The 19,380-nt window shown below is 29.9% G+C and overlaps 4 protein-coding genes across 6 annotated transcripts in view; 3 read left to right on the forward strand and 1 right to left on the reverse strand.

The window, feature by feature from the left end:
• LOC137929923 (uncharacterized) overlaps positions 1–19,380 on the reverse strand; it is a 97,849-nt gene that overhangs the window by 948 nt on the left and 77,521 nt on the right. Inside the window, exons 7-9 of the mRNA XM_068773061.1 lie at positions 12,308–12,482; positions 11,190–11,305; positions 9,741–9,855 (exon numbers count right to left, since the gene is read on the reverse strand). Of these exons, the coding sequence (XP_068629162.1) occupies positions 9,741–9,855; positions 11,190–11,305; positions 12,308–12,482 (406 nt within the window). The remainder of the gene's footprint in view (positions 1–9,740; positions 9,856–11,189; positions 11,306–12,307; positions 12,483–19,380) is intronic.
• Positions 477–5,248, forward strand: sinu (sinuous). Its single transcript, XM_068773066.1, has 6 exons — positions 477–830; positions 1,772–1,939; positions 2,260–2,399; positions 2,587–2,742; positions 2,810–2,896; positions 3,316–5,248. The coding sequence occupies exons 2-6, from the start codon at positions 1,806–1,808 to the stop codon at positions 3,465–3,467; spliced, it is 669 nt and encodes a 222-aa protein (XP_068629167.1). The 5' UTR covers positions 477–830; positions 1,772–1,805; the 3' UTR covers positions 3,468–5,248.
• On the forward strand, positions 6,387–9,204 carry pck (Claudin superfamily protein pickel). Its single transcript, XM_068773065.1, has 5 exons — positions 6,387–6,573; positions 6,758–6,966; positions 7,302–7,497; positions 7,786–7,914; positions 8,475–9,204. The coding sequence occupies exons 1-5, from the start codon at positions 6,540–6,542 to the stop codon at positions 8,642–8,644; spliced, it is 738 nt and encodes a 245-aa protein (XP_068629166.1). The 5' UTR covers positions 6,387–6,539; the 3' UTR covers positions 8,645–9,204.
• The window catches only part of LOC137929924 (tetraspanin-4-like), a 67,800-nt gene continuing 65,850 nt past the window's right edge, over positions 17,431–19,380 (forward strand). For all 3 annotated transcript variants that reach the window (XM_068773063.1, XM_068773062.1, XM_068773064.1), the window contains exon 1: positions 17,431–17,716. The gene's annotated coding sequence lies outside the window, so the exon portion shown is untranslated. The remainder of the gene's footprint in view (positions 17,717–19,380) is intronic.

Raw genomic sequence — 19,380 nt, forward strand, 5'->3', positions numbered from 1 at the left:
AGCTTAAACAAAGCTGTGTAGGATTTTGTATTTTTAAACTTTAGATTAATTTCTGGAGAACTGACTTAGAGTCATTAAACAAAATGTATGTATTTAAGCAAAATTAATAAAATTCTAAACATTACCACTAGTAATTAAACAAAATGCTGTAGCCTCCATTGAAAGTTTCATATTTTTTGTTCTCTAGTCCTAAATTATAAACGAAGTTAGCTTTTTATTAAATATATTTAAATCGTAGATTTTACACAAAGCGATTAAAAATATTTTTCGTTTTGTTGAAGAAAAGATAATTTAATAATTTTAATATTGTTATTATTCTGTCTCCCTGTTGGAACCCGTTGCTTAATTATAAAATATTAACAAATTGAACTAATTGTTGTTTTTTTAGATATCTTTACGTATTTTTGTCATCGAGTCATCACTAAATTAAACCTATAGCGTCTTTATTATCTACGGTTAGTATGTTTGAGACAGTTATAGCTGGTAGTTAAGTTTGTTCTCTTTGACTCGGTTGATATTCGTCGCTGTTATTGGACTACGCCCAAGGAATACTTACCAGATATATCTTTTTGACGAATTTTATATGTTTATTTGGAAAGTAGTTTTCTTTTTCCATTATTTATTTTATTAGGTTGAGATAAGCAGTTGAAACGTTGTACCAGTTGTGCAGAAACTTATCCGAAAAAAATGTTGATGTTTGTTTGGAAATAGTTGTTATTTGTTATTTAAAGTATTTATTTGAAAAAAAAAATAAAGTATATAAGGTGCGAAGGTACGCATTAAACTAAAAATTGTACTAGAAAGTATAAAAACTTGGGCTCCAAACTAAGGTAAGTTTTATCAAGTTTGCCATTATACTCTCAAACTATTAGTCTCCTTGTAAACTTGTGTTCAGTTGAGGATTTTAATTCTGAAAAAGTAATATTTTACAAAAATAATCTCTTTTGTATATTTTTTCATGTGTTTTTTAAGGGGAACAGACCCTTGCATCCAAACCAAATTTGTAATAGGTGTTCCAGGTTACATATGATAAATTGAGTATTTTAGTAAATTTTCCCTTGAAATTATGTATTTTTACCATGATCAATTTTTGAGGATATATGTATTGTTTACAAATATACTTTTTGATTTTTAGATTAGTATATTGTTGAAAGAAAACTCCGTGAATTAAAGTGAAATACATTTTAAAAGCATTTTCTACTGTGATTTTCACCAATTTCTAATAAAACCAAGTAGAAATGATAATTATTTATTCTTATAATTCAAAATTAAAAATTCGCCTTTATTTTTTAATGTTATTATTAGAATAGATGTAATCAGGTACAATGTAATATTTGTGTATAAATATTTCTTAAGAAGACCTTAAGATAATGTGTTTCCCACTGACCAAGCTTAGGCGTGTGAATTTTACGGCATTGTGCTTCAGGGTGAATGTAATGGTTGTATATTACATACCAAATATGAATGTCCACTTAGCAGGTATTGCAAAACATACTTCTGTGTTATTCATCAGACCTTGGTCATTGTTAAATGAAGCTTATTGTTTATAGTTTTGTTTTGTATAATCAAGAGTTTATTCAGGAGTTCCTTTCTAATGGTGTAAACTATTTTGAAAAAATAACTATTCTATTCATAGATTTTTTTATTTTATGCTTAATTTACAATTAATAAATATTTCTTAAAAGAAAAGGTGTAATGAAGATTTTTATATCAAATTATTTGAATTTTTATTATGTAAGTGTAACAAAAATAAAATAGTGTTTAATTTCAGAATAAATATAGGTTTAGACCACAGTGAACAAACAATGAAAAACAGAAGTTTGGCGGGTAATTGTGGCATTGCTGTATTTATAATTGCCCTTGTGACAGTGGCATTGGCATTTGGTACGCCCAGTTGGATAGTTAGTGATTCAAGAATAAGAGGAAATCAATTGGAGAGGTAGCTTGAGAATTTTATATATACTATTATTTGATTTTGGACATAGCTATTTTATGTTATTTGTGAAGTAAAAATTGGTTAATACATACTTTTACCAATTGTTATTTTGTAAGTTAGATAGGATAACTCAAAACTCAAAATCCTTTCAAAGAGCTGAAGAGCCCTGAGTCTGACAAAGCTGTAAAAGCTAAAAACAACAGGCTAACAGGGCCTGACAAGAATTGAAAATACCAAAAATAAACCTATTACTAATAAATGTATATAATAAGGACTTATTTAGTGAGATCAGATTAATTACACTCATGCATTATTGTTTTCAGGTTAGGTTTATGGAGTCATTGCTTCAGATCATTACCTGACCCATTAGACCAATACCAAAGGCGTTTCTTCGTAGGCTGTCGATGGGTTTATGATCCATTTACTACTGGATATGATAGGATTCTTGGATATTTACTTCCTGGTAAAATTCATCTACTCTTTCTATATAATTTTAAAATGTAGAGCTTCTGAGTTCTCTTCAATAAATTAGTAGTCAATTTTTATTAATGTTTTAACTGTTCAATTGTCTTGTCTTTTCAAGACTTAAAAATGTATACAACATTTTAGTGTCACAAAGTCTCATGCTTAGTTTTATTATTTCATTTCAGGGTTCATGATAGCAACTCAATTTTTTTTCACAATATGTCTACTCGGAGTGTTAATTTCTGCCATTCTAGTTCTTGTCTTCTTTTTATGTTGTGGTCCAGATCAAAGCAGATTTGTTTTAATTATTCAGAGCATAGGCTACATCATGTTAGTCGCTGGTAAGTAAAGTTTTAATGTATAACTTGCTGCTTAGTTATGATTATTATATGTTGATATATTTTGTAGGTATCAGTGGCTGTATTGCTGTAATAGTGTTTGCCTGTTTTGGGAACACTGAAGGTTGGATGCCAGGTCACCCTAATAATTATCTTGGTGAGTAAATTTCACTAAATTTATATTACAAAAAATGAAAGTTGAATAAATTAGTCAAAATAAAAAGGGGATATATACCTATTTATTTTCAACTTAAGGACAAACAATGGTTATCAACTATATATTAGTCAAGGTAAATTGGGTCACATTGTTAGTATAATACAAGTACATACATAAGAACAGAGAATTCAGAACGGAAGAAACTGAATGCAGGCTGCTTCAAGTGGGTCTAATTGGAAATCTTTAGAGAGGCTTGTCCAAGAGTAGAGCTATGACTGGAATGATATTGACATAAATTGTATGGTTCTTTAATAATAAATGTGTCTTTAATACCATTTATTAAATCATATAGCAGCATTCCTTATCAAAATATACAAAAAAGGAATAAAAAAATATCTTTAAACATATTTTAATTACAGGGTGGTCATTTGGTCTCGGTGTTGTGGGATCTGTTGCATGTATCATCACCGCTGCACTATTTTTAACAGAAGCAAACATACAATCCAAGAAGCGTAATAGGTTGAAAGAGTCACAAGCTCGATTTGAAATGGAACATGAATCTAAGGCATAGGAATAATAGTAAATAAGAAAGTACTAATTGTAGAATAAGACAAACACAAAAATTATATCCATCCTTTAAAGTCCGTCCACTTAGTTATAGGCTGTAAGTTTAAGTTGACAATGAGCTTTAAATATTAATGAATTTTTTTTGAAAGCAAAAGAAAATAATTTTAATTGTTTAAAAACACAAATAATATGATAAAATTTTGTCAGTGCATGAAATTTTTTTATAAATTTAGTCTGTTTTGGACAAATATTTTTTGAAAATCACCATAAATATTATTGAATGTTTTTGAATATTTTTTTATTGAAATATATACTTAATTAAGAAGTAACATTCCGTCCTGCAATTTATTATTATGCATTGGTGATATTTTATTCCATAAAGTATAAAGAACTTCAAAAAAATGGGGTGCAATTTTTTCACTTGATGTAAATGAAGATTTCTATCTAGGAAAAAAACCATGTTTTTGGTAAAGCTTTTTTGTTTTTACATTTTATCCAGCTTTGGATAACACACTGAATTTTACATTTTACTCTATGGAAATCTTTTACTTCTTTCCAAGGATTTATATTGCTATTGTTTTGTTTAAAAACATTATATGCCTTTTGTATTTATAAGTTACATTACTATACTAATAGATTTTTGTGTCAAAAATCAATTTTCTTTTACTTAAGTTGTCGGTATATTTTATTTTATTTCTTACTTTAGGTTACCTAGAAACGAATATGCCATTTGTCGAAATTTAACGTTTGAAGTTGTTGATGCATTAAAGGTCGTTTATATTTCGGTACTTCCGATTGACCCGGTAAGCGAAAAAATTTGTGAATTTAAAAATTATCAGCTCCAATGTATATGCTGTTACACATAAGACAAAAACAATGGTAATGTAATATTCATGACAAGTTCTTAATGTCGGGTAGATGCCCGTTGTTGTGTGTAACACAAAACAGATTGACATTGACCTCTTATTGAGCCATTTAACCTTTCCTTACAATATCACATTTTGTCCTATTGGGTTAATTTCAGTGGCGTAGCTAGGGGGTGGCAAGCGGGGCGGCCGCACCAGGCACCACAAGCAGGGGGGGCACAAAAAGTTAAAAATAATTTTTTTGAATTGTTTTTTTTTTGAATGATGAATAATGAAATGTTAAAAGAAAAATGAAAACCATAATTTAAAGTAAATAACATAGAAAGAGTATCGAATTTTACTATTTTTGTGCTAAAAAAGTTGTTAAATAATATGAACATTAAAAAAAGTAAACGGATACAAATTATAATATACATTGTTTAAGCCTTTCATTCGCAAAACACAAAGTGTTTTTTAAAAGGGCCTAAATCACAAAAACACATCTATGTTTCAAACTAGTCGACACTATTGATTTTGAAAATGTGATTAATGACTTTGCAGGCCAAAAAGCGAGGAATGTTCGTTTTTAAATTTTCCCAATAAATTTTATTAAGATCTAATGTTATTTTATATAAATTTATTATTATTTTGAACCAAAAAAAAAATATATTAACAACATACCGTTCTGAATTTTGAATTTATTTATACTCTTTGGGGGGGGGGGGGGGGGTCACCAAGCCCCAATCTGCCCCAGGCCCCAAATACCATAGCTACGCCACTGGTTAATTATGCTTTTTATTGTCATTCTAACAATTTTCGGTTTAATTATTTTGTTTTTAATAAATTTTTTGTTAAATAAATGATAATTGTGTTCATCTAATATGATATTAAATAAAGATCTGATTACAGCATTAAATACATTTGAATTTTTGTATTTGCATTGAAGGTAATTTCTTTTATTATTTATATTGTTATATTTTAAGTGTAATAAAAGAGTTAATATCAAAAATATATATTATTATTTGAGAATTAGATTAATTTAGAAATTCGTCTATCCTAAAGGCAAATTTTCTTTGTACCGATAAATTATAAAATTGTCTAAGATCTTCTATATCACCCCCAAACTAATTTCCTGTACAAGAAGAAGTAAAAAAAGATATTTTACAGAAACATTAAGATTTTATGGTAAAGTAGGTCGATTTCACATACTGTGTGATTTATTCACCATTTTTTTATTAACCATTATCATGCCTATATGATGCTGGAAATCGGCATATAAAATCAACGACTTGAAGTGTATGACAACCTCAAATCTACACCTCGTCTAATGGTTTATGACTTGCAGAAGATACGAGAAAACTCGAGAAGAGGTTTATGTCTCAATAGATATGAGGCTAATACACTCATTATATCAGTGTTCTTAAAATTGTACCGTTGGGAGTGTACTAATGTTAAGCTGGTTTTACGATTTTTTGAAACGCAAGAATACAAATTGTTTTACAAGTACCGTAGACATTAATATCATAACAAAAAAATATTTAAGAAATATTCACAAAATTCCGATTCAAGTACAAAAAATTCATTTTTTCAGTAACTAAGTTCATTTTGAACTTTATGTAAAGCATGCACAAATTTTGCATCAATTTGTTAATAATGTTAGAGAACTAATATTGTTGACCACGTTATATATCTCGAAAGACGTGGCTAAAATTTGATTTTTAACTTATTTAGCTTAAGCAAATGTTATTACTATTTGACCTAACATTTTCTTTAATAAGTCCAGTAATCTGTTTTTAGATAAAACTTAATTCAGATTCACTTTTAACGCATTAATACTAAATATTTTGAAAGTGAAGTATTAAAATGTAAATTTAAGATTTGTTGGTGACATAGTTAATTTGAATTCTTTACCTAAAACCAAGTTTTTATAACTATAACATTTGAATTAATTATTACGAAATATTCAATTTATTTTTGATTACTTGTTGTCATTTAAAAATTTAAAGTTATAATCGAGTATTTAGTTGGCATTTTTCATCACAATGATTTCTTTGGCTATCTGTACACTTCCCGTTAAATCAAATATTACTAAAAAGAATTGTCAGTGTCAAGAGTAAGTAAATAAAATTCGATGGATTTATATCTCTGAAACAAATATTTCTTGGATAGTTACATTATTGAAAGATCGAAGGATTATTTTAGCAAAATACTGTCTCCATATTTAAACCAAAATGACTGCTAACAATGAATATCCCAAGGCATCAAGTAAGTAAAATTTAGACACGCCCATTAAATATTTGTAAACTTTATATAAACCGTTGCCATCATTTTAAATATTCAAATATCTCAATCTCAAAAATTCATATGCGTATGAGTAAAAACTAGATTGAGAATATAGCTTTTTTTTTCTTAACAATAAATAAGTACATTTGAAATTATTGTTTTTCAGATGCCACTTTGATTGGAGCTAGTATAACATATATAGCAGGCTTATTTCTACTTCTGTCTTTTGCTGGGCCCTACTGGATAGAATCCTATTCAGAAATGTTTTCACCTTTTAAACATATGGGTTTATGGGAATACTGTTTTGACCGTTTTAGATTTCCATCTTTTCAGTATGATAAGCTGTTTCATGGTTGCCACTACATATTTAGCCAGGTAAAACTTTTATATAATTCACGGATAAAGTTACTTTTAGCATTACATACATGCTTTAAAAGTTATAGATCCAGTATGATTAGAGATAGATATTTCCATTCCGTTCGTCTGCTCACATTGTAAATAGAGGTCATCCTTGGGTATTTAAATTAGATCTATTAAGAAGTTATTGCTTCTGTAAACAATTTGTTTCCCTTTTTCTTCTTTTGACATTCTTTTTATGACACAAAAAATGGTCACTACAATTGATCCAAAATTATTAATATATGAATAAATATGTGTATATTATTATTCAGATAGTTTGAAATGATGGTTAATTTAAATAAAATTTTCAGGAGTATTATGTTATCAGGGAATGGCTTCTTCCTGGCTGGTTGATGGCTGTGCAATCTTTTGTCACTATTGCATTAATGTTATCATTGACTGCACAAGTTCTGTTGGTATGTGTGATTGTAAGATGGCCTTTAAGAACTGTCCTACGTTATGAATGGATTTTTGTCACTTCTGCATTTGCAATGGTAGCAATTTCAAGTAAGTTCAAGTAATTGCCATATTTTTTAAAGATATTGTGATATTGTGTTTACTATATAATTTTTCTCTATATACACAAAATTCTATCTCAACCTTTGTTGGTCATACTATAAAATAAAACTGTTAATTATTCTATAAAAATGATGAGTTCCACATCCTTGAAGTTATATTCAACCCGAACAGTAACCTTTAGCATGTTTTTTGTTTTATGGTATTTTTCTGTTTTAAATACTGTTGTAACATTTTAATTTAATGGTGATTTTCAAATGATGTTTTAATTTATTTTAGGTGCATCTCTCTTTTTAGCGGTTGCAATATTTGGAGGAAATTGTTACCGCAGAGATTGGCTGCTTTATCCTTCATTCAATGTGTTGTCATGGTCATATGCATTTGCAGTTATTGCATTTATACTGTTTGGTAAGATTTTATAATTTATACAATAGCTTTTTTTAAAAATGATTTAAAGTTATGAATAGATATACACTAAAGAATATTTACCAAAATAAAAGCTTTAAAGGAGTCAATTTATAGTCCATGCATTTTCAATTAATGTATAATTGTCCCTATCTAAAAATTGTTTTAGGTATAATGTAATGAAGAAAATGTTTTAAAAATTTATTCTTGTTAACTAACCTGCAAACTTTATACTACTAGATGTCATTGGCTTACTGTATTCCAATAGAAAAAAATAAATTGACATTACATATTTCAGAGTGATCACTATATACAAGTTGATGGGAATTAGGTGTGAAAGTTTTGAAGCATTGAACGCCTTAAAGCTATTACATCTATAACTAATCCTGTATGTTAATACGATCAAAAGATGTGATTTGTTGGGGTTAGCTACTATTTCTTTTCTGTTGCCTGATTTGGCTTGAAGTTGAATTACGGGATACTATATATGTCATGCCAACACTTAAATGGTTATGGGACCAGTATCGTCATACAAAAAATATTAATAAAGTTTTTTTGTCTAGGTATTGCAGCTATTCTTCTCTTCTTAGAAGCCCGAAAATTGTATGAGCTGCGTCTGGAGGCCAAGAACTTGGTAGCGCAAATGCAGCACAGCCAACCTGAGCATGCTTTGCATCAACTGCGTGATCAGTTGCAACAACAGCAACAACATCTGACTTACTATAGACATTGATCGTTTTATTTTTGTGGTAAATTTAGGTGTTTTATCATATTCTTTGTAATTTCTCTTAAACCTTATTTTCACCATAACTTTTTGCATAAATAAATTGACACATCAATGATTCTCTTCAAGTGTAATAACATACAGCAGTCAAACAATACAGCAGTCTCTATCACTGTTTTTAAGATCTTATTAGCTTTACTAAAATGTTACAACTAGAATGACAAATTTCCACTAATATTTATGAGTATATTTTATTCACTCAAAAGTGAAAAAAAATAGAATTCTTGTGATAGAGTGGCATCATTATAGTATCTCTTTTGTTTAATATAAAGAATTGAGTTTAAGTGTCTCTAAAAAATGAAGCTTAATGTATTTTTTATACTAAAACATGATACATCTCAATGACTTCTGGTATATTTTGACCTGAAATTTTACAATGTGACTGATTATATTTGAAATTAATTTTAAAGGTTCAATTTATACTAATATTAATAATTAATATTTGATCTGAATGTATTTTGTGTGCCTTTGTATTGATTTGTGATAGTTTTAAGTGGATAAATTAAATGTAATCCGTCCAATTGAAATATAATGTACTTTTAGTGTTAGGTTTAGACCTGTCTTAAGTTCATGACTTATCAATAAAGGTAATTTTTTTTGTAATTTATTTTCTCACATCTACCTACTTTCCAGACATCACAATATTTATGTTTTATATAAACAAAAACAATAAACTTAATTAAAGAATAATAATCATCTACTAACTTTTTAAATAAGATTAAATATGTAGGTAAATAGAAGTGAAATTTATTTTAAAAAATTCTTATTTAGATGTGCTTGTTTGGGTTGCCTATTACTAGAATTTTAATTAACTCCTCTATATTTTAAATTGATTTGTATATAATTTTGATAATTCTTAATATAATAAAATAGCAGTTAAAAAGTTAGATGACTGCAAAAAATAACAATGTAATAACAAATGTCTGATAGTAGATTGACATTACATAATTTGTCTATGATTGAAAATGATCATTAGAAGTTGCTTATGATTATAAGATAGAGACATCTAATAATTATAAGAGTATGGAGTGGTAATTTTACTTACCGGGTTTATCAAATCTGTGACATAGTTGCAGCACGTAGTCCAATGTTTGTTGGGGCACGTTGCCGTCAAGAACAATTAGTGGCGCTTTTTTCAATGTTTCTAAATGTTGATCTACCTAGAAGCAACCATTCAAAAGTAATAATTACTTTGAAATAGTAAAAAGTAATGACAGTTCAATTTTTTTTATAAATGAAAGTATTTAATAAACCGGTGTACATCAATTTCTTAATATTTTTGTAGTTAAAGTAACTAAAGATGCACGCACCTCAAGTTAGATCACCAGAGTAGTCATTGTAAGCAATTATTCATTGTAATTTTTCGTGACAGTTTCTTCAGTTCAAAATTTAATTTAAAAACTCGCCAATACATACGTATTTAAATTTCACAGAAGTGATGTACGTATATGTATATCTGGTGTATATTTTTATTTTTAACAGTCCAGTATACAAACTTTGCGTTGAGTGTCATATAGCAATAAGGTTAATCCGAGGAGCGATTATTGCTAGTTGAAAACAGCTTTTATTGGAGCCCGAATGAAAATTCTGGCTGGCAAAACGGCCGTGCCTGAATTTGATTATTTTGATGATCTCAGCCTGCCTAATGGCTGATTCGCTCTAAACAAAATTGTTAGAGAAAGAAGTTTATAAGATATTACACTATTATAAAACTATTGAATTATAATTGAACTCAAGTCAAATCACAAATGATCAAGAATAATGCTAACGAAAGTAAGTGGAATGGCAGAGGGGAGGCTACATAGCAAGCAGAACCAGATAGCCGCCGGTGCGGTTTAAGTTTTAAGTTTAAGGTTCTGAATTGATGGCACGAGCCGCAAGCTCAGCGTAGCGTAACCGGTATTTTTGATAATCTATGGGGAAGACTTATGTTCAGTTGTGGACTTCTTAAGGCTGTAATCATGACTACGACATCGTAGCTTCTTTCGACACAAATAATATTAACGTTACATAATAATCGTGTTTTTGACCGGATTTGATAGGTAAGTAGTATTAATAGTATGTTTACTTTTTAAATGCCTAGTTGTCATTGATAATATCGTATTATATCAGGTCAAATGAAATTTGGCACGTGACGGTACAAACGAAGGGAACTGCTTTGATTCGCCACATAAACATCGTAAATGTTTTTAATAGTTAAGAAATATTGCAAAGATTTAAAAATAACGTGATTGGTCTTCCTTCTGTGTCCATCTGTTTCATTTTAAGCGAAACAAAACTTGTTATGTATATTATGTTCTCGTCAAAGAGATATAATTGAAAATTAATTCAAATACTCTTAGTACTTAAACTTTAATTAATTTAGGCGATGAAAGAGTTTTTAATTTTTGAATTAATTTGGATAATAAATTGATTACCTTTTTAAATTTGGATTCTTTTTTTAATTATACATGTATTTATTTTGATTATCAAAATACACATATTAAAAGTTTACCAGTTTCGGAGTTATTTGATCATGAATGGTCATGTCCCCTAGACCAAGAAGACATTCGCCTTTTGAGTCGAATATCGCGGAATACATAGAGGTCCGCTGGCCACGAATCATGCAACCTGTAAAGATCAAAATTATTGTTATTTTACGTAGTAAAATTATGTTTTTTTACGTAGTAAAATGTTACACGATTATTAACATCATCATGATCATATCAGCTGATAGACACCCCCTGCAAGGCATCAGCCTCTGCCAAAGATCGCCTAGATGATCGACCCTACGCTACCTGTATCCAGAGACTTCTCTAACCTAACTATACCGTCCACCTAGTGAGAGGACTACCCAAACAACGTCTACCGGATTGTGGCCGCCACTAGAAAATCTTTCGGACCCAACAGCCTGTGGTTTCCCGAGTGATGTGCCCCGTCTATTGTCCACTTTAGAGAAGCGATTCTTCAAGCTACGTCGATGACCTAGGTTCTTTTGCGGAACTCCTCATTTCTCTTCGCACGATTTCCCACTTCTGAACTTCAAAAGAAGTTGTGCAAATGAAAATAATGTCATTTACTAATTTGTGGAGATGAATAAAAATTTGTACCAAAACCTTGGAATTTTGTCTTTATTTAAAGTAATAGAATTTTAAACAACGTGCTTGCTTTGTATGACAGTAGTAATAAATAATGCTAATATTATCACTCACAGGTCTGTAAGTTTTCATAAAAGATGGCCATCCATCCTTAGAAGATTAACAGAGATGTTTTATACGAAACTGTCGTTTATGTTATACATCGTTGTGAATATTTTTCGCATGCGAACAAAACGTTTGGCTTCAACATTTTTAATGCACGGATAATTGTCCCTCCATTGAAAGTTGAGTACGTTGTGTGCGTCAGTTGTTGATGTAGGTTCGTTTAAGAGAGGTAAGAGATAGAATATTTGTATACGTATTTGCCTAAAGTTTTGGTTACAGCTTACTATAGAAACGCATTTGGAGAAAAAAGAACGAAGACGAATAAAATGAATATCTTTAGAGATCACACTGACAAGCGTTTTAGTAAACATAATGTTACTTTAGAATAATATAAACGTAGTGCAAAAATATTACTTTATAAATTAATCACCATCTAATAAAAGTCCTGGAGCTAGGTCGAAAAGGTAGTGCCCGTCCGGATCGTCGCCGACTGCTGTAAGAAGACGAACATTGCCATTTCTCAATCTCCATAGCGCTTCTGCCATATTCCGTCCCACTCCGCCGCCGCAGTATTCCGTAATACATGGATGAGTGCTGCCATCGAGCTAAAAATTAAACAATTTCTATAAATATTACAATTGTCAAATAATTATAACTGAATAACAAATTTTCCTTTTTCCTTATATGTACCAACTTTGAGGAACTTCTTACGTTTTTTGAATTTTTATATGATATAAGCAGAGAGATGATAGTTGGATGTTTATTTAGCTAAACTTTTATATATGCAAAAAAATTATGGCTTCTTATTATTTGATCTGTTTTTCCATTGGCGGTGCACAAGCTGGTACTCTCTCTTGGGTATTCGCAAAATGCTTATAAAACTTCTAAAGTGGTAAAGTATACTTTTGCGGTCGTAGATATTAATGTTTTATTTCTAACTCGTAGACTCACAAAATGCTTGACAACGACGAAAATTTTGACCAAACTAAAGGCGCTAATTTGTTGATCCATAGATGTAAAAAATAGACAATTATTCTTTATAGGTTTGATCAGAAATTAATATTTAAGCATTCAATTCAAATATTTTACAATACAAAAGTGCTTTTCATGTAATCCGAGTATCTTACCTTTCAATACAAACGAGTAACGACGGTTAAACCTACACGTTAAGGTGGGCTAGGTAGTTCTATCGTGTTATGCCATGTGTATTCGTCATCAAAAAATGCGTAAACTGTGTTTTAGTTGAAAGGGTAAAAACGCTGAGCACTGAGCAGATGTACTGTGTTTCTTGTTTTTCTTGTATTTTAAAATGAAATAAGAAAATGCAAACTACGTGTAATAATGAGAGTGAAAGAGGCCAATATTATTCAGTCAACTTTCTTTTGGATATTTGTGTTATATGCCTTGTAAAAATATTTATTAGGGTAGTTGCTACAACCCTCGATCGCGGTATCAAGTTATGTAGATACATACATACGTAACGTAAATAGGACACGGTCAAATAAAATTAGAAATTGGATTCGAACATATTTTTTTTCAAGTAACCTGGATGAAATAGAGACCCTTATTTTTATGTATCATCGATTTCAATAAAATATAGTTATCTCCTCTCCTCCTAGGTATCTCTTATTTAGAGACCAAACTATATATATATATATATGTATGTATAAATATATACATATATATATATATACATACATATATATATATATATATATATATATATATATATATATATATATAGTTTGGTCAACAAATAAAATTACATATACAAAAAAGTATTAGTTGCTGTGGTTAATACAAAATTATTTTGGGATAAAAGATTCCTTTTCCAAAATAAACTGATGATCCGGTCCTCTCCTTGCCAAATTATAATTAAAAATCCTGTAAAATCAAAACAACTTATGTGTTAAGCAAAGGGATGCGGCAGAAAAATTTTATTTACTAAAAATTTCTATACTAGTGACGTTTTAGTGACTGAGCTTATGCTGAAAGGTTTATAGAAACTTCCTAATTAGGTAGATTACTACAATGTTGACATTATCCGCCTTTAAAGAAGGTTTGGTGGAGTGTTAGCTGTCAAGGAGTGACCTAATCTTTTTTGTAAAGGATGACCAAATGTTGCAACAAGTATATCAAGACACAATTCTTGAAAAGGTGGTTAAGTCTTTTAACAATACCATATTCCTCAACTGAGAATGCATCGTTCAGCAAAACTCAGCACCGAGTCATAAAACTCGACCTACCCATGCGTGGATGAAACGAACAGACGAGTGGCTCACTCTCGGCTTGATACGTTACCTTCTTTTCACACGGCTGCTAATTTTAACTCATACTGCTAGGATATATTTTTCTGTGAATATCCTTAATGTTTCTGATAAAGTTCAAGATATATTTAAGTAGACCACTTGTAAAACTTAATACTAGTTATAAAATGCGGGGCTTAACAGTAGCGTTAAGTTCGCTTGAATATAGCGCGGACAAACAAATAGATGACATTTTAAAATGCATTAAGTATGCATGGAAAAACTTACTGTGTCTGTGATCGCATTTTATACATCAAAGTTAGTTATATTTTTGGTAATATAAACAAAAAAAGAGCAATAAATTAATAAAACTAAGGTATAGTTTTCTTTTCAAAGTAGAAAGTATATGGCAGCCTTAAGATTTATTGGAATCTTAATTATATTTTAAATAAAGCAAAGCAAAGATGCAATATACAAGTAAACAAATCGGCGAAAGATTAGTGTTTCGCCAACTGATTATTATTAAAAGGAGTTTTCATTACATTACGTAATAGGTGACCAAACAAAAATAACCACCATTCACGTATAATATTAAAAACTTTAGACATATATTAAAAATTGCATTGTTACAGAAAAAATAACATCCCCTTGCATTTTTTGGCAAGTCAATAATCAATAGATGAAGTTCAAATAGTCCAATAGTGTTTAAGCGTCTTGATATTACATTATAAGCTCTATGATTTATTCTGTAGACAAACTTTTTTTTACAAATTAGTACACTATTCATTACGATTTTATAACTTGAGTTTTTAAGCAAATAGGGAGGAGGTGGAGGACACAGAGTGCAAATCAACCAGTGCCATATTTCCATTTAAAACAATGATTAAAACAAAAGCAATATGATGTTGAAAAAATTATTTTAAGAAAACAAGTTTTGTTATTTAGTAGATGTCTTTTATTAGTAAATTGAAATCGAGCAAGAGAATATATCTTTAGAACTACGTGGGTATTGTTGAGGATCCAAATACATGTCAATGGGCCGTCGAGAATACTTCAACTTCAAACGAACTGTGTGTAATATAATTATTTTTCTTACAGGGAAAGACAGATTTTTTTAAAAACAAAGGTATTGTACAAAATATCTGGCACCGAATTAAGAAACAAAATATTTTTTAAAATACAAAAGTTAGCAAAATATTGAAAATTTATAGTTAAAATTGTAAAATTAAAGTTTGTTAAAATGCAATTACCAAACTGAAGATGAGCATCACACGTAATTAGAACATGCATTGAAAGAGCCCTCTGCTCTCTTGGTAAAGGATTTTAAGCGTCGAGTTACATTTTAACGAGAGCATTCGAAGAATCAAGTGGTGTCATACCCTACTCTAGTATGATTAATGTATTTTATGTAATGACTTTTGAATTGAAAATTGTTGCTACTCGGATAATATTTATAGGAAGGTTAAATATTGCATTTCCTTTAAAGTAATTGTGAATGCTATCAGTGATGAGTTTTCCCTTCGTCTAACTGGTACGATTATTTTATTATATACCAAATGCTGATAACATTCTAAAAACGATGAACTATGTCAACTCCTGTGCATCTTCTATGAAAGTTTTTTGGTTCTCTAGGCCCATAATATTACAGTGATACCGAAATCGCTATACCGCGCCTAAGGTATGTACGCTGCGGATAGTTTTTCCTCTTCTTTCCGTTAATCCTTTTATCCCATGTCGCCGTGCTTTTCTATTACGTGGTCCAGCGGTTTTTGATATAACTGATTATAAGAATCTAGTTAAGATAGTCTGAAAATGTTTTTCCAAATGGTCTTATTGGCAACTTACAAAGAAGGTCTATGTTCAACAATATTTGATATGATGAGACGAAAGAAAGACGACGTTATGGTGAATCTTGTTGACTAGGGCATTGTAAATAGCTCAAGATTCAGAGGTCTTGTCAAGTTTTTTGTAAATTTAAAAATTTAAGGTTTGTGTTCGTGATGAGGAAATTTTCATGCAATCAGTGTGAAAGGCCCTGCAACGTCCCCGTAGTCACGAATACTTTGCTACGAGCGTACAACTAATGAGAAGAAAACTAATAATGTGTCTTCATTTTACACAAAAAGTTCTACAAGAAGTAGGTTCATAGCATTATCATTTAAAAGTTAAATACTGAAACTTTTATAACACAAGTATTTGCTTAGTTCACTAAGCTAGTCGATTACACAAACAATAAGTTATAAATAGAGAAAGTACATGTTAGAAACGAAACTAGATGTACAACTTTCCAGAAAGTATTTATTTTTGCGAAAAAGAGTAAAATAATAATAAGTTATTAGAAATCAAACATTATTGACAGAAGTAATTATTTCGACCTTCCTAGTTTGAATTATTTTGATATTAAAAATTTATTTCCTGAAGCGTATAGGAATATAAAGAATTTCTAAATAAAAATAAAATAACTAAAAAAGACTACTGGTAATTATATTTGGTTTACTATGCAGGTAAGGTAAAAGTCACTCTGTTATGGAGACGGCAATTCGAACGAGGCAGAGTTGAGTTTCATTAGCAAATCAGGGATGTCATGTTAATTATTATTTTAGACGAATAGTATCTGCTACCTTGCGTATGGTTTTGAAAGAAAGTTATTATAAAATGTACAAGTCTATATAGCTACGCAAAATATCTATATAACATCAGTAAAAGTGCACTTTAAATCGTAGTTTTATATAGCACAAAGTAAATTAATAGATAATATCGAATGTAATGCTTTGATAACAAGATCACGTTATTCAAAATCAAGTACCTTTTTTAATGAGAATTTTTTAAATAAATTTTACCGACATTTATATAAATGCTATATCTCTATAGTACAGCGATATTAAAAAGCCGCAAGTCATGAACTGTCTAGTCATGAGGAAGGTTCATTTTTATGGTGTTCGAAATCGCTTACGATATATGCAAGACAGAACAAAGCTCCCCCGTGGGACGTCGCGCCGTAATAAGAATGGCACACGTACACGATGCCTCCAAACGGTGCCAGCCGAAAATTCGCTTCATTAGGTATACTTATTTGAAATCTATTTATAACTAAGTATATTAAAAAGAGCTTTTTTATTGGAACTTACATAATTATTGAGGCTTGATACTCAGCTTAATTGATTATTAGTGAATAGTATTTGGGCAGTAAACACTTGATTTTTTTTCAATGATTTTGCAATGTGGGAGGGCGCTAGGGGGCGGCGGTATCGAGCGTGGGCGCGTCGCCCCATCTCTACGAACAGTCCAGTCTGCTGAGGGACACGAAGCGAGCGCCCGCTACTGCCTGATCCTCTGTGTCGTCGTACGTTGGCCGCTTCAAGTGCACATGATAATATATATCTCCCACGCGACATACGCGCGTCGCCACATAATATGCACGTGAAAGCGTCACCGCCGGCTAACATAAAGGTCGACCGTTAGCGTTTTGTACCGCCATTAGAGAGACTATTTCAAGATTGTAGTGAGCTATAAATTAAAATGATTTGTGACGGTAAAATTGTGTTTATTGAATAAATCTAGCCGGCGGCAGTGAGCCCACATCATGCTACGAGGTAACGTATTATATTATTAAGGACTCTACGAAATCTTATTTAAGATTTTTCGACAAGCGCTTTGTAATTATTTTCAATACTAATAAAATAACTATCTTTTAAATACTATTTTAATATTGTTTATGAAAAATATTTTAAAACTAATCTAATTTTATACCAATTCATATCAGTTTATTTTAAATTTATAAATTAATTTAGATTAGATTTCAATTAATCGATAATTTTCCCAACTAAACAACAAAAGCATATTCGATTTATATTAATGTATGAAAGATAAACAAATTATTTATATTTAAAAATTTATACATAGCTTATATGCCTGTTTTAAAAAGCAATATACTAAATTATTGCACTGATTTAGATGTAATAAGCTATATATGTAAAGACTTAATTTTATTGTTAAAATAATCAAACTTTCCCATCATTAGAAATTAGGTTTAGACATTTGAAATTCCAGAGGATATTTCTTTACTCTTATAATTATATAACTTCTACACGTTTATGTATAGGATGTATATTCCAGGACGACTCATTTCTTTGTTTTCAATTTCGACAAGGATTAAGAAAATGAAGGTTATAGAAAATCGTATCATACAGTACTCGGCATTTGATTTGGCTCTATGGTTCTGGCATGACGGTTTTTAATTCATCTGTATACATATACAATATACATATTGGCTTATATACATAGAATTTACAATTATTTTACCATCGTATCAGAAGGAAGAACTACTCTCGTACTATGCATAAATACATCATAGACTCCTAATTACTTAAAATAGGTTTACTATTTTAATCTTAATGAGTGCGAACGCGCCTTCATTTTAATGTACTATTGATATATCCCTGAGTTACTAGAACTATTTATTCTCTAGTATATAATTGCAATATTATAAAAAATAAAGTATTGTACCTACGGAATGCGTTATTATTGTAATTAAATTATCTACTTAAGTATTAATATACAAAGCTTATACATAAGATGAACTTCAATTTTGGTTAGTAAGTGTCTAGCGTAAACAACAACCTATAGATTGTTTATAAAAAACTTTAACAATTAAATAATATGTAATAACAAGCGTAAAAATTTGGAGCATTTGTGACGTCACGTGTGAGTGACAAATACACTGCCACAACAATGTGGTATTAATTAAGTTTTCAAAAATACGTAATCCATGTCCTTACTCTTAAGAAAAAACGGCGTTCGCGTCCGACTTCTTATGTAAGATATTTCGTCGGGCTAGTAATTTTACTACCTATGGTATTTTTCAAACTGGAACACAGTAACATTTGCATATTAATGCTTGGTTGCAGATACAGGTGTCTTTAGTTGTAACCGCCTAGATGTATCAAACAGATCTACCGGCTTTTGACAATTGAATTTCACAAAAAGCATCTAATTTGCTATTACAATATTATATTTAAAAATCATATTCTTCTGAAATATCATCCAAATTAAAAGAATAATTTTAGATTATTGAAATAAAAACATATTTATTCCAAAAAAAGGATATGATTTTAAAATATTGCTTCACATAAACTATTTATTTTGCACACGATAAGTTAAGTTATCACGGCGGGTATTATATTATTTATTTTTGTGTAACGTTAGAATGTGTGTCTTCAATTATTAACTTAGATTATCTGAGATAGTGAATAATTTA

Source organism: Battus philenor, unplaced genomic scaffold (genome assembly GCF_028537555.1).
Source record: "Battus philenor isolate CCGP_79_NKW_IND1 unplaced genomic scaffold, ilBatPhil1.0.hap1 SCAF_5, whole genome shotgun sequence".
NCBI classification, from domain to species: Eukaryota; Metazoa; Arthropoda; class Insecta; order Lepidoptera; family Papilionidae; genus Battus; species Battus philenor.